General features: G+C 67.7%; 9 protein-coding genes across 9 annotated transcripts; 1 reads left to right on the top strand and 8 right to left on the bottom strand.

The window, feature by feature from the left end:
• Positions 1 to 362: 362 nt before the first annotated feature.
• On the bottom strand, positions 363 to 4,479 carry RHOBADRAFT_40608 (uncharacterized protein; the record flags this gene model as incomplete). The annotated part of the gene is made up of 15 exons (XM_018413735.1): positions 363 to 527; positions 594 to 758; positions 846 to 994; positions 1,062 to 1,203; positions 1,277 to 1,348; positions 1,411 to 1,633; positions 1,699 to 1,806; positions 1,877 to 2,524; positions 2,587 to 3,102; positions 3,174 to 3,417; positions 3,491 to 3,582; positions 3,655 to 3,780; positions 3,854 to 4,015; positions 4,085 to 4,184; positions 4,269 to 4,479. The coding sequence occupies 15 exons, from the start codon at positions 4,477 to 4,479 to the stop codon at positions 363 to 365; spliced, it is 3,123 nt and encodes a 1,040-aa protein (XP_018274114.1).
• A 342-nt stretch (positions 4,480 to 4,821) lies between these two features.
• RHOBADRAFT_64325 (uncharacterized protein) lies at positions 4,822 to 6,828 on the bottom strand. Its single transcript, XM_018418466.1, has 10 exons — positions 6,712 to 6,828; positions 6,551 to 6,647; positions 6,318 to 6,414; positions 6,128 to 6,252; positions 5,943 to 6,065; positions 5,765 to 5,853; positions 5,590 to 5,696; positions 5,331 to 5,505; positions 5,025 to 5,195; positions 4,822 to 4,952 (listed from the first exon to the last, which is right to left on the bottom strand). The coding sequence occupies exons 1-10, from the start codon at positions 6,815 to 6,817 to the stop codon at positions 4,924 to 4,926; spliced, it is 1,119 nt and encodes a 372-aa protein (XP_018274113.1). The 5' UTR covers positions 6,818 to 6,828; the 3' UTR covers positions 4,822 to 4,923.
• A 658-nt stretch (positions 6,829 to 7,486) lies between these two features.
• On the bottom strand, positions 7,487 to 8,328 carry RHOBADRAFT_40606 (uncharacterized protein; the record flags this gene model as incomplete). The annotated part of the gene is made up of 4 exons (XM_018413734.1): positions 7,487 to 7,577; positions 7,651 to 7,763; positions 7,838 to 8,193; positions 8,295 to 8,328. The coding sequence occupies 4 exons, from the start codon at positions 8,326 to 8,328 to the stop codon at positions 7,487 to 7,489; spliced, it is 594 nt and encodes a 197-aa protein (XP_018274112.1).
• Positions 8,329 to 8,467: 139 nt separating this feature from the next.
• On the top strand, positions 8,468 to 10,409 carry RHOBADRAFT_64323 (uncharacterized protein). The gene is made up of 6 exons (XM_018418465.1): positions 8,468 to 8,484; positions 8,659 to 8,685; positions 8,758 to 8,898; positions 9,401 to 9,470; positions 9,622 to 9,903; positions 10,208 to 10,409. The coding sequence occupies exons 2-6, from the start codon at positions 8,665 to 8,667 to the stop codon at positions 10,297 to 10,299; spliced, it is 606 nt and encodes a 201-aa protein (XP_018274111.1). The 5' UTR covers positions 8,468 to 8,484; positions 8,659 to 8,664; the 3' UTR covers positions 10,300 to 10,409.
• A 1,202-nt stretch (positions 10,410 to 11,611) lies between these two features.
• RHOBADRAFT_10924 (uncharacterized protein) lies at positions 11,612 to 12,616 on the bottom strand (the record flags this gene model as incomplete). Its single annotated transcript, XM_018412018.1, has 2 exons — positions 11,612 to 12,016; positions 12,137 to 12,616. Coding segments are annotated over 2 exons (885 nt in total), but the record flags the coding sequence as incomplete, so codon positions are not given.
• Positions 12,617 to 12,812: 196 nt separating this feature from the next.
• On the bottom strand, positions 12,813 to 13,997 carry RHOBADRAFT_11210 (uncharacterized protein; the record flags this gene model as incomplete). The annotated part of the gene is made up of 2 exons (XM_018412032.1): positions 12,813 to 12,899; positions 12,993 to 13,997. Coding segments are annotated over 2 exons (1,092 nt in total), but the record flags the coding sequence as incomplete, so codon positions are not given.
• Positions 13,998 to 14,300: 303 nt separating this feature from the next.
• On the bottom strand, positions 14,301 to 14,468 carry RHOBADRAFT_8378 (uncharacterized protein; the record flags this gene model as incomplete). The annotated part of the gene is made up of 1 exon (XM_018419218.1): positions 14,301 to 14,468. A coding segment is annotated over one exon (168 nt), but the record flags the coding sequence as incomplete, so codon positions are not given.
• A 3,175-nt stretch (positions 14,469 to 17,643) lies between these two features.
• On the bottom strand, positions 17,644 to 18,648 carry RHOBADRAFT_40603 (uncharacterized protein; the record flags this gene model as incomplete). The annotated part of the gene is made up of 7 exons (XM_018413733.1): positions 17,644 to 17,696; positions 17,769 to 17,800; positions 17,875 to 18,055; positions 18,145 to 18,241; positions 18,313 to 18,334; positions 18,406 to 18,506; positions 18,571 to 18,648. 7 exons carry the CDS (start codon positions 18,646 to 18,648, stop codon positions 17,644 to 17,646), a joined length of 564 nt encoding a protein of 187 aa, XP_018274107.1.
• A 380-nt stretch (positions 18,649 to 19,028) lies between these two features.
• On the bottom strand, positions 19,029 to 21,569 carry RHOBADRAFT_50575 (uncharacterized protein; the record flags this gene model as incomplete). The annotated part of the gene is made up of 2 exons (XM_018415388.1): positions 19,029 to 21,156; positions 21,352 to 21,569. The coding sequence occupies 2 exons, from the start codon at positions 21,567 to 21,569 to the stop codon at positions 19,110 to 19,112; spliced, it is 2,265 nt and encodes a 754-aa protein (XP_018274106.1). The 3' UTR covers positions 19,029 to 19,109.
• Between the last annotated feature and the right edge of the window lie 171 nt (positions 21,570 to 21,740).

Raw genomic sequence — 21,740 nt, 5'->3', positions numbered from 1 at the left:
TGCGGCTGAGGTGCGACAGGTTCGAGTAGGTAGAGTGGGCGAGCGGACGACCCAGAGGCGTGGTCGAGGCGAGGCGATGGAGGAAGAGCTGGGGAAGACGGCGACAAGGAGGAGCGAGGAGCGTCGCTCGGGTGACGCGGGTTGCGAGACTAGCCAGGGCTGTCTAGTTGGGTGCGCTGTCGAGGCGGTCGAGGCTGTCGCGGGGCGAGGTGACGAGGTGTCGAGGGCAGACCTGAGCGGCGACGGCAGCACCGCCGCACTCTCTCTGAACAGCGGCGATGACGGCCACAACTCGCATCTTTCGACTCGAAACCTGGTCCACATCATTGACAGAGACACATGGATCGATTGCACGGCCGCACTCAGAATTGACGGTCGTCGACCTCGTACGAGAGCCGGCGGAACGCGGCGACGAGCTCCTTGCGCTTGTCCGGCGTCGTCGCGGCACCCAGGACCGACGTCTTGCTGTCAAACAGCGGCAGCATCCACGTCTTGAGGACACGCTCGACATCGGCGACGGTGACGGCCTGTGCGAGGGAAAGGCGGGTAAGTGTCTGCCTCGAGAGGGAGAGCCGGCAGAACTGCGAGCGCACCTGGACGCGCTTGAGCGCCAGCGCCGCATAGTTGGCAGGTCGACCCAGGACCACCGTGTCGCAGAAGGACGAGTCGGCGACCGCGCCTGGCGAGTCGAGCGACGAGACGAGGTTGAAGGCGAGGTTCGACTTGGCCGAGGCGATGTCCGACTTGGCGATGCGCACCTGCGGGCCCGGTGCAGCCTTGTCAGTACGGCTCGTCGAAGAGGACGGCGAGAGAAAAACGCGAGAGAAAGGGAGAAAGCGAAGCACCTTGCCGCTGACGAGGTCGGCGACGAGCTTCGAGCCCGCCGAGAAGGCGGCGTGTGCGTCGGGCGACTTGAAGACGATGAACGCGAGCCTGCCGTCGTCCATGTCGGCCTTGATCCAGCAGCCGTAGGCCAGGCCGGGACCGCGAACCGCTGTAAGGGGGGGGCAAGATACGGCGTCGGTTCAGGCCGAGACGGGCGAGAGAGAGCGAGGACGCACCGTTCCAGAGGAGCCCGTTGGTCGTCGACAGACATGCACAGGCAACCGAGATGGCCGCATGGTCGTCGTGTTTCCAGTCGGGCGACTTGGCGTACGTGAACAGGTAGTTCGACTCGGTCGAGGCGATCGTGTAGATGACGGCCTGTGCGCGGTGTCGACAAGGGGCAGTCAGGACGGCCTGGCTCCGCGCTCGTGCTCATCTCGAGGAGGCTCACCTTGCGAGACGGGCTCTTGCCGAGGTCGGTGAGGAGGTCGCGCTCGTGGAGGAGGTAGGCGAGCTGTTGAGGCTGCGGGTCGTGCGGGTAGTCAGTACTCGGTGACGAGGAGGAAGGGGGGTAAGGGAACGTACAGGGAACGGCAGCACATGCTCGAAGTGCGTGAGCCATGACGAGGAAGGCGTCTTGAGCGAGAGGATGTCGCCGGCGACCTTGATCCGGATGGCGCGCGGGTCGAGGAACTGCTTCTGCAGCTTCTGGAGATCCTTGATGACGCCCTCGGGGTCGTCCTTGAGACGCTTGGCGAGCTGCGGGTACGCCTTGGCGCGATTGACGACGTTGAGGACGTGCGAGACGCTGCGGACGCAGTTTGGGAAGGTTAGTTCGCGTCGCGCACGGACCCTCGATCGGCAGCGACGCACCTCCCGACCGAGACGAGCAGGTCCTTGACGCCGGCCGCAGCGACGCCCATCGCGTCGTCCTTCTCGCCAGGCAGGTTCTGCAGCGCCGCGTTGACGAGAGTCGCGAGCCTGCACGGGAAGGTCGTCTGTCAGGCTCGTCGGGACCCTGTGGGCGGCAAGAAGAGAAAGAGGGGCGCACCGCTCGATGTCGTCGAACTGGGTGCCGTACACGATGTCCGACAGCCACGCGATGGCCTTCTCGTAGTCCTCCTTGACGACCTGGATGCTGACGAGGACGCCCTCGCCGAGCGTCTGCGCGCCAAAGCCGATGGCGAGCTCGTCGACGGCGCGGTTGACCTGGTCGAACGAAAGACGAGTGCCGTCCTCGCGCATGATGGGCATGGCGAAGAACGTGTCGAGGAAGAGCGGGAAGAGGTCGGTCGGTGGGCCGTGCAGGAGCGCGGCGACCTCGACGAACGACGACGGGTAGTGGTCGAACTGGATGAAGTACGGGACATCGCCGTCGTCGGCGTTGATGTGCGACTGCAGGCGGCTAGTAAAAGTCTCGCGACCTCGGGCGACGCCGTTGCTGCGCGCCGTGTCGACCTTGAGCCACCCGATCGACTCGAGGCTCGGGACCTTGTACGACTCGACGAGCGTGTGCGGCGCAGGATGCTCGTTGACCTTCTTGGCGTACTCGAGGTCGGCGGCGGCACGTGCGAGGCCGGCCTTGCCGAGACGAGCGCGGTTGGCGGCGACAATGGCCTTGGTCTCGGCGGCCTGCTCCTGCGCAAGCTTGGCGGACGGGTGCGCGATGATGGTGATGGTCGGCCGCTCGACGATCCACCTGAGGAAGAGCCAGGGTCAGTCAAGGGCGAGGAAGGCGACGCAGGCGAAAGCTGGACGCACTTGTCGAGAATGTGGAGCCAGTCGTCCTCGGTGAACGCCTGGAGCTTCTTGACGACCTCGAGGTCGTTGAAGACATCGGGGAGCTGCGACCCGTCGTCGGCGCCGTACAGGATGTCCTGGAAGACCGAGCCCTGGACGTAGCTCGACGAGTCGGTCTCGAGCGTGCCGAGGAGCGACAGGCGCTGCTGCTTGAGCAGGTACGACATGCGCTTCATGTCGAAAGGAAGGCGACACTGGCTCTTGACGAACGACAGGAACCGCGGCGCCAGCGTCTCGAGGTGCTTGACCGGCACGTTCGAGAGCATGACGGTGAGGATGCTCGGGTCGCGAAGGTCGGGGCTCATGCCGATGCCGGAGCAGTACGCGTCGGGGATGTTGACGAACGTCTTGGCGGCCGGTGAGCTGTCGCCGTTGACGAGGTAGCCCCAAATGGCGACGAGGGCGGCGTTGGCGACCCACTCGTGCGCGCCGTGGCCGATCCACGAGAGCTCGATCGTCCCGACGCTCTCGTCCGAGCTGCACGGAAGGGCGTCGTCGATATGTGCTCGAGACGACGGCAGATAGACACGCAGAGAGAGGGGACGCACTCGGCAAAGTCGACGTGCTTGACGATGCTCTGGTCGAGCACAGGCGGGTTCCTCGCCGTGCTGCTCTCGACAAACGGCCGCACCCATCCGCGAGGTCTCGGACCGTTGGCCAACCCGGCCTTGACGAGCGCGGGCTCGATCGTCGTCTCGAGCGTGTGGAGGAGCTGCTCGGGCCGGATGGCCTGCCCGGTGACCACGACCGTCACGTTCTGCGGCTCGTACATGGCCGTATGGTACTTGACGACTGTGCGCCTCGACGGATCAGTAGAGTGTCGCTCGCCGAGGTCGAGGAAGAAAGGCGAGAGGGCGGGACGCACTGTCCTCTTCGGTGAGCTTGCGCAGCGCGTCGAGCTTGCCGCCCGTCTCGGAGCGGTACGCGTTCTTCTTGCCGTACAGGATCTGCCGAAGCCTGTCGTCCGTGTGGAAAGGTTAAGTAGGGGAAAAGACGGGGAGCGGACGAGGGGAGGAAAAGAGGACGCACGTCTGGTCGAGCACGTCGCCCAGGCTGCCCTCGCGCGCCTGCATCTCGGAAAAGACGACGCCGCCCTCCTCGCCTTTGCCGTCGACGTGATAGATCTCGGTCTTGAAGACCTCGGGCGTGATGAGCCTGCAAGAGGGACGAGGACCTGGTCACTTGGCCGTTCGCGACGATGGCGCTCAAAAGGATAGACCGGACGCACGGGAACAGGATGTGGTCGAGGAAGACGGGAACGATCTCGAGCATGCCCTCCTCGGACGCCGACTGCACCGTAAACGTCGTGTTGTCGACGGCGGTCCACGCGTTGCAGCCGGCGGACAGCATGCGGTTGCTAAGGCCGTCGAGGATGCCCGAGTATGGGTAGCTGTCATCGAGAGGAAGGAGCGTCAGGGGACGAACCGAGAGGCGAGGGGAGGGAAGGACAGGGACGCACTGCTCGCTCGCCGTGAACGTCAAGTGCTCGAGCGTGTGCGGCGTGCCGTTCGAGCTGAAGACCTCGGCGCACACGGTGGCCCAGAAGCTTGCGACAGGTCCTATGTCGAGAGGCAGAGTTAGCCTCATCGTGAAGAAGAGCTGGCGAGCCAGCGAGAGAGAGAGAGAGGAGACGAGGGACGGACCCGGCGTATCGGCCCAGACGACCTTGAGCCCGGTCTCCTCGCTCTGCCACTTGGCCACCTTGATGAAGGGCGGGACGTCGAGCTGATGCTGGGCGAGGAGGCGGAAGTTGCCGAGGCGAGTCGGGACGACGTGCTCGTCGCGAGAGGCGTCGGCGGGCGACGGCGGCGGCGACCGGTCGTCGTCCGAGCTGTCGCTGTGCACGTCGAGCATGACGCTGTCGGGACTGCTTGGCGAGTTCGAGTGGATGGATGGTGAAGAAGAGGCGGGAGGATCGTGAGCGGACAAGCCGCGGCGGGTCGGTCGACGACGGACAGGAGGCTCGGGCGGACGGCGTGCGTGCAGTCGAGGTCGGCCCATGCTGACCGAGTCGGCGACGAGGTGCCTGCGGTCGATCGACGTGATCGAGGACGACGATGCCGCCGAGCAGCGACGGACAGAGAGAAAGAGGGCTCGAGCGCACCTGCTCTCGTCGACGACCGCCGCGTCCCCTGCTCTCAGAAGCAAGACACCCTCCACGAGACGAGTACAGCTCGACGAGCGTGGACGAGGGAACGATGGGTATGGATTGCGAAAGAGGGGGAGAACGAAAAGTCGAACGAAGGGGAATCGGGGGAGGAGGGAGAAGGGGGAGGAGCGCTGCGGCCTGCGCGTCGTCTAGAACTTCTTGAAGATGATGTCGGGATCTGTTTGAGCGGGTTGTCAGTCCCGCACGCACGCCGAGAGCGCACGAAAGGAGAGGAGGAGAGGGGACGCACCCTCCTGGTACTCCTCGGCCGACACCCACATCTTCTTGAACGTGCTCAAGCCGGCGAGGATCGAGCCGCCGATCCAGGTCGAGTACTTGCGCTCGGGCGGTGCGCTGATGCGGATCTTGGTCTCGCGCAGCGCGAGCTTCTTGACCTCGTGCAGCAGGCGGTCGCCGAAACCTGCGCGCGCCGAGACGGGTCGTCAGTACGGTGTCTCTGGGTGACAGGACCGATGGGTGACGCCGGATAAGGACGCAGGAGGGCGCAAGGCGAGGGGAGGAAGAGGAGAGAGGGGCAAGGGGAGCGAGGACGCACCCTTGACGAGCGTTCCTCCACCGCTCAAGACGACGTTGCCAAACAGCGACTTGCGCAAGTCGAGGTCGGCGCGGTTGATCGAGTCGACGACGACCTGGTGCACGCCTGCGTCCTCGAGGCCGACAATCTCGGGGTTGAACAGGAGCTCGGGCGCACGATGCCGTTCGGGGCCGAGCTGTGGGACACGCGCAGGAGATTCGTCAGGACCGCTCGGGCTAGGTCGAGGCAAGAGAGAGAGAGAGGGAAGAGAGGGGCGCACCCGGATGACGTTGCCATCCGGTAACCGAAAGTCCTCGGTCCTCCCGCCTCCCTGCGCCTCCTTCTCCTCCTTTGCCGGCGACAGCGCGACGTAGCACGTCTTCTCCTCTGCGAGGGCACGCGAAAGGTCGTCAGTACCGGTACGAGCCGCATGGAGGGAGACGACGAGGACGCACTGATCATGCGCACGACCTCCTTCTCGGCCGACGTGTGCAGGTGGTAGCCCGCTTTCCGCAGCAAGAGCTGGAGGTGGTCGGTCACGTCTCTGTGGCAGGGTCGAGCGCGTCAGGCGCACGCACTGACAGGAGGAGGAGAGACGAGGGAGGGAGAGAGAGAGAGGAAGGGAGGACGCACCGTCCTGCGACGTCTACTCGCCGGATGGCGTGCTGGATCGCAAAGCCCTCAAAGACGGGTACGGCGTGTGTGACACCGTCGCCCGAGTCGAGCACGATACCCGTTGTCCGGCCCGACGCGTACCTGCACGGCGACCGTCACGCTCGTCAGGCGCAACGAGAGGAGGCGAGACGAGGAGGACGCACAGCGCGAGGATGGCCTGCACCGACATGTACATGGCGGGCACATTGAACGTCTCGAAGAAGATCTGCGCGGCTTGTTCCCGGTTCGAGTTCGGGTTGAGGGCGGCCTCGGTGAGAAGGACGGGGTGCTGCAGGGTGGGGCGCGAGCGGTGAGCTGGGGACCGAGCGAGAGGGGACGAGAGGTGAGGCGCACCTCCTCGGACAAGGTGCGCAGCTCCTCGCTGTAGACGTGGGACCATATCCGCTCCATATCGTCCCAGTCGGTCACGATGCCGTGCTCCATCGGGTAGCTGCGGCGAGGGGGAACGGGGCAAAAAGGTGCTCGTCAGGGCTCGTTCTACGTCGCAAGTACCCAGCACTCGTGTGCCCCTGTCGATGACCGACAGGGGCCGTACGAGCGCAAGGGCGAGAGGGAACGAGACGCACTTGATCCGTAGCAGCCCCCTGAGCTCCTGCGCCTTCCTCCCGACGAACGTGTCGCCCTCGACCGCGCCCGCCATGACCCGCGTGTGCTTTGGCCGGCCTGCGTGACTCGTCTTGTGTCAGTTCGGGTCGCTCTGGGAGCGAGGGAGGGTCGGCGGACGCACCGACGTAGGAAGGGAAGTAGGTCGACGGGTGGTCCGAGCCTGCAAAGCCGGCCTTGAGGGTGCCGGACCCTTGGTCGATGACGATAGGCTGGTTGAGCGCGTCCATGATCGAGTCTGTGGACGAGGAAGGGGGGAGCAGTCAGCGGTCGTTCGCAAAGACGAGGGGGAGGACCTCGGGCGGTGTGGGCTGCGCGTAACCGCTCGGGGCGCACAGCAGCTCCGTGTCCATCGCTGCGACGTCGTCGGCTCGTCCCGTGCGCCCTCCACGGCACGTGGCCCGCCGCCGTCGCCGTTGTTCGCTCACTCGGGGGACGACCGAAAAGGGAGGACGAGCGACGCACCTGATGATGCGCGCGTGGCCTTGGACAGTCACAGATGATGATAGAAGCTGCTGAACGACCGTAAGGTGCCTCTCGAGCGGCCGTGGCGCGGTTGTCGGCGTCGACGAGTCGAGGGAGCCGTGGACGCGTCGGTCGATGAAGCTGTTGCGGCCGTTGGCGAAGAGGGCGGGTGCTGCAGTCGGCTCGGGTGAGGAGCAGATGCGCTCTCGAGGCAGCAGCGAGTGCCCTACGAGACGGTGCCGGGGACGAGGAGGGGCAAGCGGGGCCGACGGCGAGGGAGAGGGCGGACCTCGAACCCAGAGCTCGCTTCCTCTCTTTTGACGTGTAGGCGACGAGCAGGGCGTTTGCAAGTAAGGCTACACAACAGGCACCGAAAGACGAAGGATGCGGTACAGCTGGGGGGAAGAGACAGAACCGACTCGCTCGAACGCTCGTTACTCGGTCGCGACCCACGAGTTGGCGAGGTCGCCTATGATTGGCAGGTGGTGGCGCTCGAGGACGTCGGCGTCGTGGTACGCTCGCAGGCTGGGCGGGCCGGAGGAAGAGGCGGGTCAGGCTCGGGAGGCTCGTCGAGGGAGAGGGAGGAAGCGAGACGCACCTCATGAGTCCGAGGATGACGACGTCGCCGAGGAAGAGCAAGTACTGCAGCCACCGACCAAAGAGCTGACCGACAAAGTGGAGCAGGACGAGGCCGACGCAGAGGAGGATGGACTGCGCAGAGTGGACGCGACAGGTCAGTGTCGAGGCAGGTCGGGCGACGGACGAAGGGGAACGAGAGGGCGCACCTGCCACGCGTGGAAGCGGACGTAGTCGGACTCGATCTCGAACACGAGGAGGACGGCTGCGCCGAACGGGCCGAGGGCGTAGGCGCCGGCGGCCTCGTAGTCGTTGCGCCAGAGCGTCACCTCGAAGCTGCTCGAGCCTGGTGCGCCGCCGGACCCGGTCGCGCCGAGGTTGGCGTAGCCGCCGGCGCTGCCGAACGAGTTGCCCTGGCCGAGGGACGAGACGGATGCGCCGCCCTGGTAGCCCTCGTACGGTGCGGCGGACGGGGACGAGGACGACGAAGCCGAGGGACCGGGGCCGGCGGCGGGTGGAGGAGCCCAGCGGGTGTGGGCCGGGTTGAGGTCGGGTGGTTCCGAGTCTGCAGGGGTGCGTGTGCGGCAGTGAGCAGGGCTGGAGGACGACGGTCGGGAGAGGGGAGTTGGTGGGGGAGGAGCGGCGATGAGGAAGAGGGGAGCGCACAGGGGGCAAAGTTGAGGGGCGTGGTGGACGACATGCGGGTTGCTCTGTAGGTCGAGCGAGCTAGCAGTGCTGCACAGAGGGTGCAGGAGCGGTGCGGGGTCGAGGCCGTCGTGCGCAGCTCGAGCGTGTGGTCGCTGCTCGCCGTCTCGCCTCCCCTCCTCCTCGTTGTTCTCCTCGAGCCGCCGACAAGGTGTGTACCGCCCTGCCACCTTCTCGACGTTCCCTCTGCCCCTCTCCCGTCACCACCGCACCACCGCAAACCCGTCACCGCGTCGTGTGCTCGCCGTCGAGCCTCGTTTCGTCCGTCAAACTCGTCGAACTGACCCTCCCTCGTCTCCCCCTCTCGCCTCTCTCCCTCGAACAGACCAGGATGGGCGCCTTCAAGTACCTGGTCCGTCAAACCTTTCTCTCCCTCGAGCCCCGCCGTCCCTCGCACCGACGCTGACCCTCTCGCGCACCACAGACCGAGCTCCACAAGCGCAAGCAGTCGGACGTCCTCCGCTTCCTCCTCCGCGTCCGCTGCTGGGAGTACCGCCAGCTCGCGGTCCTCCACCGCGCGTCGCGTCCCTCGCGCCCGGACAAGGCTCGCCGCCTCGGTTACAAGGTCCGTCCACCCTCCTCTGCAAAAGTTGGGGCCGTGCACGAGCGCAGCGTCGGTGGGAAAGCGGCAGGGCAGAGAGGAGCGTACGGCGGACACGATGCAGGTGGACCGGCAGCCGCAGGGTGTGCGAGGCGAGCGGGACGAGGGCGACGGCGGCAGCGCGATTCGGCAGCGGCGAGCGACCTCGCCCATCCTCCTTTCCTCGCCTCGACTCGACCTCGCCTACGACGTCCGACATGCGCAACCGACCACGACGCATCGACCTGGCGCCGCACACACCCGCACCAGGCACCTCCGCCGTCACCTCCTTCGACGACATCCGCTCGTATCCCGACCGCACCGCCTCGCACCACCGGCGCAATCGCCCGACCGCCGCCGCCTGTCGTTGTCTCGAGACGCGATGTTTGAGGAGGTCGAGCAGGAGGGACGTGGGAGCAGATGTGCGACGACCGCAGGACGCCGAGACTGACCTTGTCGTTCCCCTCGCGTTCTCTTCCACTCGCAGGCCAAGCAGGGCTTCGTCGTCTACCGCATCCGTGTCCGCCGCGGTAACCGCAAGCGCCCCGTGCCCAAGGGTGCGTCACTCTCTCTCTCGGTCGTCGAACGTGGCTGCGCGAGAGACGACGTGACTGACCTTCCCTCCTCGTCTCCCTCCCTCTCTCCTTCCCCTCCTCGATCCTCCTGCTCCTCGACACTGCCCTCTCCTCGTTCATCCTCGTCCTGCAGGTGCCACGTACGGCAAGCCGACGAACCAGGGTGTCAACCAGCTCAAGTTCCAGCGCTCGCTCCGCTCGACTGCCGAGGAGCGTGTCGCGCGCCGCTGCGGCAACCTCCGCGTCCTCAACTCGTACTGGATCAACCAGGACGGCGTCTACAAGTACTACGAGGTGATCCTGGTCGACCCGTCGCACAAGGCCATCCGCCGCGACGCCCGCGTCAACTGGATCTGCAACCCGGTCCACAAGCGCCGCGAGTCGAGGGGCCTCACGTCGGCCGGCAAGGCCAACCGTGCGTCCACTCTTCTACTCTGTCGTCGTGGTCGTCGCGGTCGTGACCGGAGGAGACGCAGGAGGCCGGCGCCGTCGACCCGTACTGACCATGTCTGCCTTCCTCCCCCTCTTCTTCCTCTTCCCCTTCCTCTCTCGCCTCTCTGGCTGCCTCGCCTCTGTCGCCTACCTCCTCGACTCTCTACGCTCGCCACTCTGCGTCCCTCGCCGCCCCCGTCGACCCCAATCTCGCCCCGCCTCGTCCCCCGCCTCTCCCTTCTTCCTCTTCGTCCTCTCTCGCCTCTCGCGCTTCTCCCACGCCTCAGGCGGCCTCGGGAAGGGCCACAAATTCAACAAGGCTCGCCAGTACGCGACCTGGAAGCGTCACAACACGTTGTCCCTTCGCCGCTACAGGTAGACGGTGCGCGTGTTGGTGCGTCTTTCTCTCGGAGGAGGTCGGTCGGGCGGCCGTGTCGGCGTGGGAGTTCTTCGTCTGTATCTCCCTGTCGTGCAACGTCTTGCTCCTCCTCCTGCCGTCGTGCCCAGGTCGTCGAGAGGAAAGGCTAGGTGAGCGAGAGAGAGCCCGAACGAGCCGTGTTGTGCCGCGTCCACTCGACGCTCGGCCCCTCCTTCCGTTGTTCGCGTTGCTCGGTGTCATTCGAGCGGCGTCTATTTCGCCAGGCCAAGCATCCCAGGACCGCGTCGCTGCTCTGAGACGAACGCGGCGCCTCGGCGACGTCCTGGCGCGAGTCCCCTCACAGAGACGCGCTTGAGAAGGTGATAGAGGAACTGGTCGTCGCTGCAGAGCTTCGAACTCTGCGTCGTTCTCTGTCTCTCAGGGCTCGACGGACCTGTCGGGACGCATGCCCGTCGATAGCGGCCCTTCGACGACGATCTGGCGCGAGCGCCCTCACAGAGTTGCGCTTGAGAAGGTGAGAGAGGAACTGGTCGTCGCTGCAGAGCTTCGAACTCTGCGTCGTTCTCTGTCTCTCAGGGCTCGACGGACCTGTCGAGACGCATGCTCGTCGATAGCGGCCCCTCGACGAAGATCTGGCACGAGCGCCTCCACAAAGTTGCGCTTGAGAAGGTGAGAGAGGAACTGGTCGTCGCTGCAGAGCTTCGAACTCTGCGTCGTTCTCTGTCTCTCAGGGCTCGACGGACCTGTCGAGACGCATGCTCGTCGATAGCGGCCCCTCGACGAAGATCTGGCACGAGCGCCTCCACAAAGTTGCGCTTGAGAAGGTGAGAGAGGAACTGGTCGTCGCTGCAGAGCTTCGAACTCTGCGTCGTTCTCTGTCTCTCAGGGCTCGACGGACCTGTCGAGACGCATGCTCGTCGATAGCGGCCCCTCGACGAAGATCTGGCACGAGCGCCTCCACAAAGTTGCGCTTGAGAAGGTGAGAGAGGAACTGGTCGTCGCTGCAGAGCTTCGAACTCTGCGTCGTTCTCTGTCTCTCAGGGCTCGACGGACCTTTCGAGACGCACGCTCAACGATAGCGGCCCTTCGACAACGATCCGGCGCAGAAGCGAGAGCCGAGGGGCCCGAGCGCCTGCTGCCGACGGCTCTCTCTCGAGGACGGCGGCGACGACGTCGTGCGAGCGAGCGAGGGAGCGAGGGAGCGAGGGAGCGACGCGCCGACGATGCCAGACGAAAGATGGGAGCGCAAGAGGGTTGCAAACGTGTGACTACTACTGCGGGAGTGCATCCCCTCCGACCTCGTCCTCCTCCCTCACGCCGCAAGCACCTTCTTGCGCGCGCCGTCGAACGACTCGCGACCATACTCGACCTCCTCCTCGCCCTCCTCCGACTCCATCTTGCCCTTGAGCGACTCGACCTCGTCGTCGGTCGCGCCGATGCCGACGAGGAGCGTCGCCGCGAACGCGTACGCGCTCGGGGCGTCGATAGCAGTGTCGGGGAGCGTCTTGAAGATGGGCTCAAAGGCGGCGACGAGGGCGTCGTGCGTCATGACGTCCTTGGCGGCGAGCTGGGCGAACAGGTCCTTGGTGAGGTTGACGGCGTCGGCCTTCTTGGTGAGGGCCGCCTCGGCGATGGCCGTCACGAGCAGGCCGCGGTACTCCTTGGGCAGCGCCTCGACCGAGGCGACACCCTCCGAGATGTTCTTGATCTCGAACCACTGCGAGCGCGCGAGAGGAGAGAGAGAGAGAGAGAGGGAGGGAGGGAGGGGAGGAGGAAGACGGTCAGTCGCGACGTCGCAGAGCATCGCGCACGAGGGGAAGGGGGAGAGAGGACGCACCTCGACGACCGAGTTCTTGGCCTTGCGCTCTGCCTCGGCCCGAGTCATGGACGAGGCGTTCGGGTCGATCGCGCCATCGTCCTCGTCCTCGTCCTCGCCGTCCTTTTTCTCCTCGTCGCCCTCGCCCTCGCCCTCACCCTCGAGAGGCACAGTGCGCGGCTTGAGCTGCAGTCGCGGACGCTGCGACGCGTCGGCGGCGGCCGGCTCCTCGGCGACGTCGCCGCCGCCGGACAAGAGGGCGAACGGGTTGGACGGCGTCGCAGGGCGGGCCGCCTCCTCCTTCTTGTTGCGCTGACGAGCGGCGAACGCGCCCGTCGGGCCGAGCGAGAGCGTGCTCGGCGTCGCCTCGCGGATGCGGCCGAACCCGCTCAGGTCGCCCGCCTTGGCCGGACGCTGCGGCTGCGTCGTCCACCCATCGGGGCCCGTCTGCGCGACGCCAAAGTCGCCGCCGCGCCCTTGTCCTCGCCGGGAGTTGGGGCGCGAGAGCTGGTCGCCGAGTCGGGGCAGCTTGCCGCCCGACGATGCGACCCGTCGTGCCGAGTCCTCGGCCGCCTTCTGCGCCTGCGAGCGAGGAAGACGAGAGCGTCAGGGACGTGCCGGCCGAAACAGGGAGGCAACGAGAAGGACGAGAAGGGACGGGGAGCAGGACAAGAGAAAAGGAGAAAGGGTGTGGACGCACGTCGGCGTGAATCTCCGAGATGGTCTTGGGGCCCGCCGCCTCCGTCTTGGACGCCCACCGAGCCGAGCGCAGGTCGACGACATCCTGCGAGAGGAGGAGGGAGAGGAGAGAGTCAGACCTGGGCACGAGAAGGAGAGAGGGAGAGAGAGAGAGAGAGAGGAAGGGGATGGGACGCACGAGGATCATGAAGCGCATGCGCGACGAGATCTTGGGGCTGTTGGCGATCATGTCCATGCGCGAGAAGTAGACGTCCATGTGGGCGCGCGCCTTGGGCGTGTCGAGCGCCTTGCCGACCGTGGTGAGGAGGCGGCACAGCGACTCGACGTCCTCCTCCTCGGGGTTCTCGGTGTTGGCGAGGAGCTTCTTGATACACTCGTGCATAATGCGTTCGGTGAGCATCTGGAGGCGGTAGAGCTCGCCGATGAACCGGACGAGGCCGAGGCCGCGACGCTTGGCCTTCTGCGCCGCGTAGTACTCGTCGGAGAGGAGCTCGGCCTCCTGCGCCGGCTCCTTGCCCGACTCCTCGGCCTCCTTCTTTGCGGCGTCGTTGGCGTCCTTCTTGGCCTTGTCGTCGGCCTCCTTGCTCTTGGCGGCGGCGCTCGCGGCCTCCTTGTTCTTCCAGCCGTTCTCGTAGTCCTCCTGGCACCGGTTGAGCAGGTACTTGCGGAACAGGGCGCCGCCGGCGACAGGGGTGCCGTCGTTCGTCTTGACCGTCTCGTCGCGGACGTCGGTCGAGACGCGCTCCATGAGCATGCGGCACAGGCGGGCGTACATCTCGGACCACGTCGCCTCGTCGGTCGCCTTCTCGAAGATGAGGGCGATGACCTGGCGCAGGATGCGGCCGTCGGTCTCGTCGACCGACTTGTTGGCCCACTCGAGGATCTGGCCCGAGATCGAGTCGAAGCGCTCGAGCGTGAGCTTGTTCAGGAGCGCCTTGACCTTGCGCTGCACCATCTCGGGCGAGCTGAGGTCGGCCTGGGGCGCGCCGGCGATGACGGACGGGGTCCAGCCGTTCTCGGACCGAGGGCCGAGCGTCGCGCCCTCGAAGCCGTCGCCCGTGACATGCTGGCCGGGCTTGCGCGACTCGTCGCGCTCGCCGGGAGGCCGGTCGCCGCCGCGGCGCTTGCTGCCGCGCTCGCTCTTGATGCGCCCGCCCTGGCCCTGGTTGAACGCGCCGCCCATGCCCGACTGGCTCGTCGTGCGCGACATGTTGCCGCGCGCGCCGCCGAACGCGCCGCTCGGCGACCGCGACAGGCTCGCCGCGAACCGCTGCTCGCTCGTCGAGCCGATCGGGCCGCCCTGCCCAAAGTTGCCCATGCCGCCGAACGCGCCGCCGGGGCCGCCCATCGACGCCGAGCGACCGAAGCCGCCGACGCCCGCGCCGGCGCGAGACGGGACCGCCGGCGGGCCCATCTGGCCGCGACGGCTGCCGCCGAACGAGCCGCCGCGCTGCGGCGCGCCGTCGTCGACCATGCCGATGTCGCCGAGATTGGGGAGCTTGTCGGGCTTGGCCTGGCACACCTGCATGAACTGGAGCAGGAACTCGCGGTCGTAGCGGAACTTGCCCGGCTCGGCGCCGGCGTTGAGCTCGGCCGACGGCGCCTTGGAGCCCTCGGGGTACTCGACCTTGTCGAGGTCGGTGATGGGGCGGGCGGCGTCGATCTGCGACGACGACGGGCCCGACGAGGCGGGCGGCTCGGTGCCGGCGGCCGACGAGGTCGACGCGACGGGTGCGGGCTCGCCCACGGGCTTGGCCGGGAGGAACGGCGGGAGCGCCGAGGACGGCGTCTTGGGCGACGACGAGTCGGCCGGGGCGGGAGCGGTCGCGTGAAGCTGCTCGCGCGCGTCCTCGAGCGCCTGCTGCGGGTCCTTGGCCTCGGTCGACACCTTCTCGTCGGCGAGGAGCGACGCCTCCTCGGAGCGGACGGCCTCGGCCTGCGTCGCCTTGACCTCGAGGCCCTCGACCTCCTCACGCGGCGTCGACGGCGCCGGCGTGTCGGGCGTCGCGCTCGCCTCGCGCTTGAGGTCGGCGACGGCGGCCGGCTTGGCCTCGTCGGCGGCGGTGGCGGCAGCGGCCTCGTCGGCCTTGACCTTCTCCTCGACCTTGGCCTTCTCCTCGGCCTTGGCCTTCTCCTCCTTCTCGCGCTGCTCCTCGGCGACCTTCTTCTTCGCCTCGGCCGCCTCGGCGGCGAGACGCGCCTCCTCGGCCGCCTTCTTCTCCTCCTCGGCCTGCTTGGCCTCGGCGTCCTGCTTCTGCTTCTGCTCGTCCTCGTGGACGGACGCGGCAACGGCCGGCGCCTCGTCCTTCGACTCGTCGACCGGCTTGGCCTCGGCGGGCTTGGGCGCCGTCGGCTTCTTGATCGGGATGGCGCGGCTCACGCGAGGGCTCGGCGTAAAGGTGGCGGCGTCGAAGCTCGGCTTGAACTCGGCGACGTTGGCGTGGGCGGCGCTGAGCGGGCGAAGCGGCGTCGACGGCGCGCCCGAGCCGCCCGGCGTGAACTGCGGCGCCGCGGGATTGGGTCGCGACGGGAGCGCGGCTGACTGGGGCTGAGGCGAGAACGACTGGAAGGAGGGAGTGGCGGGCGTGGAGGGTGCGTGGGCGTGCGACAGAGGAGGGGAGGTCGGGACGGTCGAAGGGGGCTTGGGCGACGGCGACGACGCGCCCGGGTTTTGCATCTGGCCCGGCGGGCCCTGCATGTAGCCCTGCGGGTACTGCTGGTACTGGTAGTACTGCTGCTGCGCATACGGCTGCACGAGAGGGGACGGGCTGAGGGTCAGTCGAGGCTCGGCGGGAGAGGCGGTGCGACAGGCGAGAGAGGGTGACCGAGAGAGAGAGAGAGAGAGAGAGAGAGAGAGAGAGGGAGAGAGGACGACGCACGTTGCCGGGGTACATCTGGCCAGGATACATCATCTGGCCGCCGGGCAGCGGCGAGTTCTGCAACCTCGGGCTGATGGGCCCGCCCGGACCGCCGAACGAGCCTCGCGGGCCCTGCGGCTGCGGCGGACGAGGCGGCATGCCGCCGAGGACGGGCGAGCCGACGAACGAGCCCTGGCGCGAGCCTGCGCTCGAGGGCGCGAACGGCACGGGGCCGGTGGGCCCGCCGTTGGGGATCGTCTGCGGCGAGGGGCCCTTTTGGGGGATGAAGACGGGCGGCCCGCCGTAGCCGTGCGGCGGCGGCATGTGGAACCCGGCAGGAGGCGGCGAGAAGGCCTGGTTCTGCTGCTGCTGCGGGACGAACGGCGGAGGAATGCCGCGAGGGACAAAGCTCGGCGCGCCCGGGTTCGACAGGTGCGGGCCGTTGCCGTGGTGCGGCAGGGGCGACGTGCTCGGGCCGGGCGAGCGCGCCTGCGGGTCGTACGTCGCGACCGAGCGACGCTCCATCGGCATCGGCGACGCGCCCGACGCGTTGGCGGGCGAGGTCGACGACGAGCCGCCGCCCTGGAACAGGCGGTGCAGGTCGATCGGCGCCTTGGTCGCCGGCGCGGCCGACGGCGCGGTGGCCGGGAGCGTGCCGAACGCGGACGGCGTGCCGTTCTTGAACGACGGGGGCGCAGCAGGCGAGGACGACAGGGTCGCGTCCTTGTCGCCGGCGGTACCGAACGCGACTGTGGCCGGCGCGAGAGCGAGTCAGTCGACGGTCACGGCACGCAGGAGGACGACTCGAGGGAACGAGCGACGCACCGTCAGAACCGGCAGCGCCACGAATCTCCTCGACGCGCGAAGCCGGGACGCGGACGCCCTCGACCTGGACGCCCGAGTTGGCCTTCTTGGCGCTCGTCGGGCTCGACGGCTGCGACGAACCGGCGACGGCGGCCATGGCGGTGGCGGCCGGGATGGTCGGGCTGCTCGCGCCCGCCGAGCCGTTCACGAAACCGGTGACGTCCTGGCTCGACACGACGGCGGGCGAGGGCTTGCTCTTCTTGGCCGCGGCGGCGTAGTTGAACGGGGGAATGGTCGGGACGGCGTACTGGTTCGTCGACGGCTTGGCGGAGGCCGAAGAGGACGAGGAGCCGGGGTTGGACGGGTTGCTCATCGAGGGTGGAGGGGTTGTCGGGAGCTGGAGGATCGCCTGGTGCTGGACAGGCGGAACTCGAGCGCAACGAGGAGAGGCGGGTCGGTGTACTTGGGGCGTGCGGGCCGAGGCGAGTCGACGACGCGGAGAGACGAGGTGTGGAGGAGGAGGGGGGGGAGAGGTGAATGGGGGTGGCGACGCTGCTGCGGGAGGGCGAGCGACGGGACGGGTGGTGCAGGGCTGAGGAGGCCTGTCGACAAGGGTCCTGGTCAGTCTCGCGCGTCCACTGGAGCGGCACAGCGAGAGCGAGGCGATGAGGGGCGCACCTGGCTTTTCGAAGGCGCCCGGGGAACGAGGGCTCGCCGGTCGAGGGAAACGAGAGCTCGACTGGGTGAGTCGAGACCTTCTAGAGCAGTGGCGAGGGAGAACGGTCAAGTCCTGCCACGCGCGGGGTGCTGCAGGAGAAGCGAGCGGCGTCGCCCTTGGCTCGTCTCGGTCGGGCGGAGCTCGTCCATCTGCGCCGCGCTCTCTTCCACGCCCTCTCGACTCGCTTCCTCGCTCAGCTGCTCCACAAGCTCTCTCGAGCCACCTGCACTGCTGTCCCCCAGCCGAAGCCGCCCTCGCACCCGCTGCCACGGCGTGCTCGCCGTCCCTTTGTCCGCGCGCTCCTGCTCCCTCTCTCGCGCCGCTCGACTTCTCTCTCGTTGCGTCTCTCGAGCACGAGCATCGCAGCCGTCTCTTCTCGGCAAACGTCGACAAGCAGACGGTCCCGGGCAACGAGCGCCGTTGCAGCTGTCGTGCTCGTGCGCGACGATCTACCGCGGCTCGCCAGGCGGAACAAAAAGGTGCTCGCGGTAGAACTTGAGCTCTGCGGCGCACTCGAGACAGTCGTGGTCAGTCTCGCTCGTGTCGAGAGGCACGCAGAGAGAGGCGGGCGCACCTGCAATCGACGCCTTGATGTCGGCGAGCGCCCTGCGTCCTCGGCCGCTCGGACCGTCAGTCGTGCTCGGCGGCGACAGCGCGCATGCCGGCTCGCGACGACGCACCTGTGCTCGGCCTCGTCCTTCTTGCTCTGCCAGCCGAGGCTCGGGTACCACCGGCGGCCGACCTCCTTGATGCTCGACACGTCGAGGATGCGGTAGTGGAGCTTGCTCGCCAGCTGCGGCAGGTCCTTGTTGATGAAGGCGCGGTCGGCGTGGACCGAGTTTCCGGCGAGGAGGGCAGGAGCTGTAGAGGAGAGCAGGAATCGGTTCGAGGTCAGGAACGCGCAAGGGAGAGGAAGTGTGGGACGGGACAAGAGGTCGAAGGAGACTCACTGCCTCGAGGGAAGTGCTGCGACACGTAGTCGGTCACGAGCTTGTCGACCTCCTCCATCGAGTACTCGCTGTCGAGGCATGCCTGCGTCAGACCGGTCTGCGCAGGGAGAGAGCGTCGTCAGTCGCGAGCGCGAGGAGTCGGTGGGGTACGGGAGGACGACGACGCACCTTGCCATGCTGCTTGATGCACCTGTTTCTCCAGAGAGGTCGTGAGCACGCATGCTGCACCGTGCGAGACGGGCCCGAGGGAGAGAGACGCACCACTCGTTCATCCGCTCGAGGACGTTCTCGTCGGTGTGGACGATAAACTCGACGCCGTCGTCGAGCGGCTCGAGGTTCTTGTCCGTGACGATGCACGCGATCTGCTCGAGGGTTTCGCGTCAATACGAAGTCTCGACCGACCGAGGCAAGAGTGGGCGGACGCACCTCGAGGATCCGGTCGGGGAGGAAGTCGTCGCCCTCCTTGAGGTCGCTCGGGCGCAAGTACGGGTTCAGGCCCGTCATTTCGCAGTCTGTGGATCGCGACGCACGAGTCAGAATCGCTCTGCGAGGGCGGGAGAAGGCGTCGCGCGACTCGCCGATCCAGACGAGGTTGTTGGCGGCGTCGGCCATCTGAGCGAACGAGAGGAAGGTGCGGCGCGGTGCGACGAGGCGAGAAGCAAGAGGCAAGCGGTGTGCGCGACAGGCGAGCCGGACGCTGAGCATGCGCTGGCGAGACGCAGGAAAGAGGTGTCCGCGCCGCCCGCGAGCGGGGTAAGGCGGGCGCAGTGCTGAGGTCGAGCTGCAGGTCGCTCTCTGTGCCCTCGCTCTCGGCTCGACCGCTTCACGCTTGATACGCCGAGTTCGGGAGCGCCGGACGAGAGCGAGAGAGAGAGAGGACGGACGAAAGTGGAACTGCTCGTTGCCGCTCTTGATCTCTACTGTACAAGTCAAGCTGCGCAAGATAATGCTCGAACCGCCGCCATCTATGCCTGCTCCTCGTCGCCCTCCTCGCGCGCAGGGAGCGCCGACGTGCTCTCGCTGAGCGGGTGCGCGCTCGCTCCCGCGCCGCCGCCGCCGCCGCCCATGACCCGGTTGCGGACCGCCTGCTGCTCGGGCGCCGTGAGCATGTGGCCCATGCGCTCAATCTTGGTCTTGAGGTACTTGTCGAGCTCGGGGCTGCTCGTCGTCGATGCGCCGATCATGCCGACGCCTGCTCGACGAAGGTGGTACGCCAAGGACGAGTCGGTGTGCGCGTCCGAGGTCGACGAGCCGCCGTCCGAGTCGACGTCGTCGTCGTCGCCGTCGTCCGAGCCGTACGGCGCCTCCTCGTCGCCGTCCGAGGCGGCGCGGGTTGACAGGCCCGAGGGCGCGGCCGACGACGCGGCCGAGGCCGAGCGCGAGTAGCTCGGGCGGAACGAGCCCTCGGACGGCGCGAGCGACGCGACCGAGCTGCCGAGGAGCCCGTGCGACGCTCGCGAGGCGCCGTTCTTGCGCCCTCGGGCGCCCGTCTTGCGGGTGCTGCCGCCGCCGCTGCCCGCCGAACCCTTGCGCGCCGAGCGCCTCGCCGCTGCCGCCGCCTCCTCCTCGGCGATGAGCCAGCTGCGAGGCACCATGGCGACGCGCTCGACGACGCTGACGCCCTCGCCCTCGATCTGGCGGATCTTGTCCGGGTTGTTGGTGAGGAGGCGGACGCCGCTGTTGGCGACGCCGAGGTCGCGCAGGATGGCGCCGGCGATGCCGTACGTGCGCATGTCGGCGCCGTGGCCGAGCATAAGGTTGGCCGTGACCGTGTCGTGCCCGAGGTCCTGCAGGTTATAGGCGCGCATCTTCTCGAGGAGCCCGATGCCGCGGCCCTCCTGCCGCAGGTAGACGACGACGCCTCGGCCGGCCATCGTGATCAGGCGGAACGCCTCGTCGAGCTGCTCGCCGCAGTCGCACCGCTGCGAGCCGATCGTCTCGCCCGTGAAGCACTCGGAGTGGATGCGGACGAGAGGCGGCTCGGTGGGCGCGAGGGGTGGTGCAGACGAGGAGGGGTGGGCGTGGCGGCACTGGTCGTTGTGGTGGTGGTGGTGGTGATGGTGGTGGCCGTGAGGAGGGTGCGTCGACGAGCTCGCCGGGTCGAGCGAGTGCGGGTTGGCGAGCGACGCGACGTGCGAGGTCGCGCTCAGGCGACCGACATAGGCGCCGCGCACGATGCGCTCCTCGTCCGTCTCGCCGTCGTGCCACTTGGCGTCGAGCGTGCGCGAGCGGATGAACGGCAGCAGGCGGCGCTCGCCCGTCTCGGCGACGATGGGCGTGCCCTCGACGGCGTTGGTCGTGAGCGACGTCGAGGCCATTTGGGCGTGGTCGGCGACAAAGGCGAGGTGCTCCTTGTTGTCGTGGTTGTTGGTGTACAGGTGGAGGAAGATGTGGCCGTGCGGGGTCGGGATGCGGGTGCGCACGCGGCACTGCACCTCGAGCGGTGGGAGGTCGCCGTGCTCGGCTGGCGACGCCGTGGCGGCGGCGGTCGAGGTCGACGGCGGGAACAAGGGCGACTCGGGCTTGACGGCGGACTCGGCGCCCGAGGTAGGGAAGGGGACCTCGGTGAGGGGGCGCTCGAGGAGAGGCGGGGTCGACGGTTGCCGCAGAAGCTCGACGAGGGCGTCGTCCTTGAGGTGGTGGACCTGCGCCGACGGGGCCGACTCGCTCCTGCGCGTGTCGTGCGCGTGCTTCGAGTCGAGCCGGCCGTCGTCGTGGAAGTCGAACCCGCCGTTGCGGGTCGGGACGGCGACGGCCTGCGGCTTGTCGGCGACGGCGGCGTCGTGCGCGGTGCGCTCCTTAGCCGCCTGCTCGTCTCGGTGTCGCTCGGAGCGCTCGCGCCGCCGCCGGTCCTCGTCCTCGACCTGGAGGCGGATGGTGCGGGGCGCCTGACGCGACTCCATCTTGGGGCGCTGGGCCATTGTCGCGGCGGCCGACAGGCGCTCGTCGTCGCAGGGGGCATAGGCTAGGTTTTGCGGGAAGAAGGTGTGGAAGTAGTGGTTGCGGGTCACTCTGCGAGAGAGGGAGGAGAGGCGAGGTGAGCGATTGCGTCCAGGAGATGGGGCCCAGGTTGCTCGAGCGCAGCTCGTCGAGGTCTCGCGGCTCTGCGACAGTGTCCTTGCGCCCGACAAGAGCCTTGATCGGCCCTCGACAAGGCCGCCGGTTGAGTTGGAAGGGAGGGCAGGGGAGGGGGGAGATGAAACTCACTGAGGACCTGCGCTCGCGGCGGCGGCGATCATGAGCGGGTCGACGGGTGGGCGGCGGTCGGTGCGACTGGGCTGGCGCGAGGTCGAGGCGTGCGGGCGAGGCGGCCCTCCTCCTGGTCCGGCGATGAGGTGAGCCGAGGGAGGTTGGTCCTGCGTGAGGGCCTGCAGGACCGACAGGTCCGAGGCGGTCACGCTGTGCTGGGTGGGAGCGTGCAGCATGGCTGTGCTCGAGCGTGCAAGAGGTGTCGAAGAGCGAGACGAGCAGGGAACGGCCAGGATCCTCCGAGCCGGTTGAGCCGCGCACCGGGCGCCCTTTCCTTTTTCCGCCTCCATCTCTCTCTCGCTTTGGCATCGTCCTCCTCGCGCTGTTCAGCTGCTCGACAATGCTCG

This window comes from Rhodotorula graminis, assembly GCF_001329695.1.
Source record: "Rhodotorula graminis WP1 unplaced genomic scaffold RHOBAscaffold_1, whole genome shotgun sequence".
NCBI classification, from domain to species: Eukaryota; Fungi; Basidiomycota; class Microbotryomycetes; order Sporidiobolales; family Sporidiobolaceae; genus Rhodotorula; species Rhodotorula graminis.
The sequence above is the reverse complement of the archived record's forward strand: the minus strand, read 5'-3'. Positions and strand labels throughout refer to the sequence as shown.

Coding starts and splice junctions, on each gene's coding strand:
- RHOBADRAFT_64325 (XM_018418466.1), bottom strand. CDS start 6,817: ATGGACGCGCTCAACCAGCCTATCGTCATCGACCAAGGGTCCGGCACC. Junction 6,648..6,711: donor CTACTTCCCTTCCTACGTCG/GTGCGTCCGCCG, acceptor CGAGTCACGCAG/GCCGGCCAAAGCACACGCGG. Junction 6,415..6,550: donor AGGGGGCTGCTACGGATCAA/GTGCGTCTCGTT, acceptor CCCTCGCCGCAG/CTACCCGATGGAGCACGGCA.
- RHOBADRAFT_64323 (XM_018418465.1), top strand. CDS start 8,665: ATGGGCGCCTTCAAGTACCTG. Junction 8,899..9,400: donor CTCGCCGCCTCGGTTACAAG/GTCCGTCCACCC, acceptor TTCCACTCGCAG/GCCAAGCAGGGCTTCGTCGT. Junction 9,471..9,621: donor CAAGCGCCCCGTGCCCAAGG/GTGCGTCACTCT, acceptor CTCGTCCTGCAG/GTGCCACGTACGGCAAGCCG.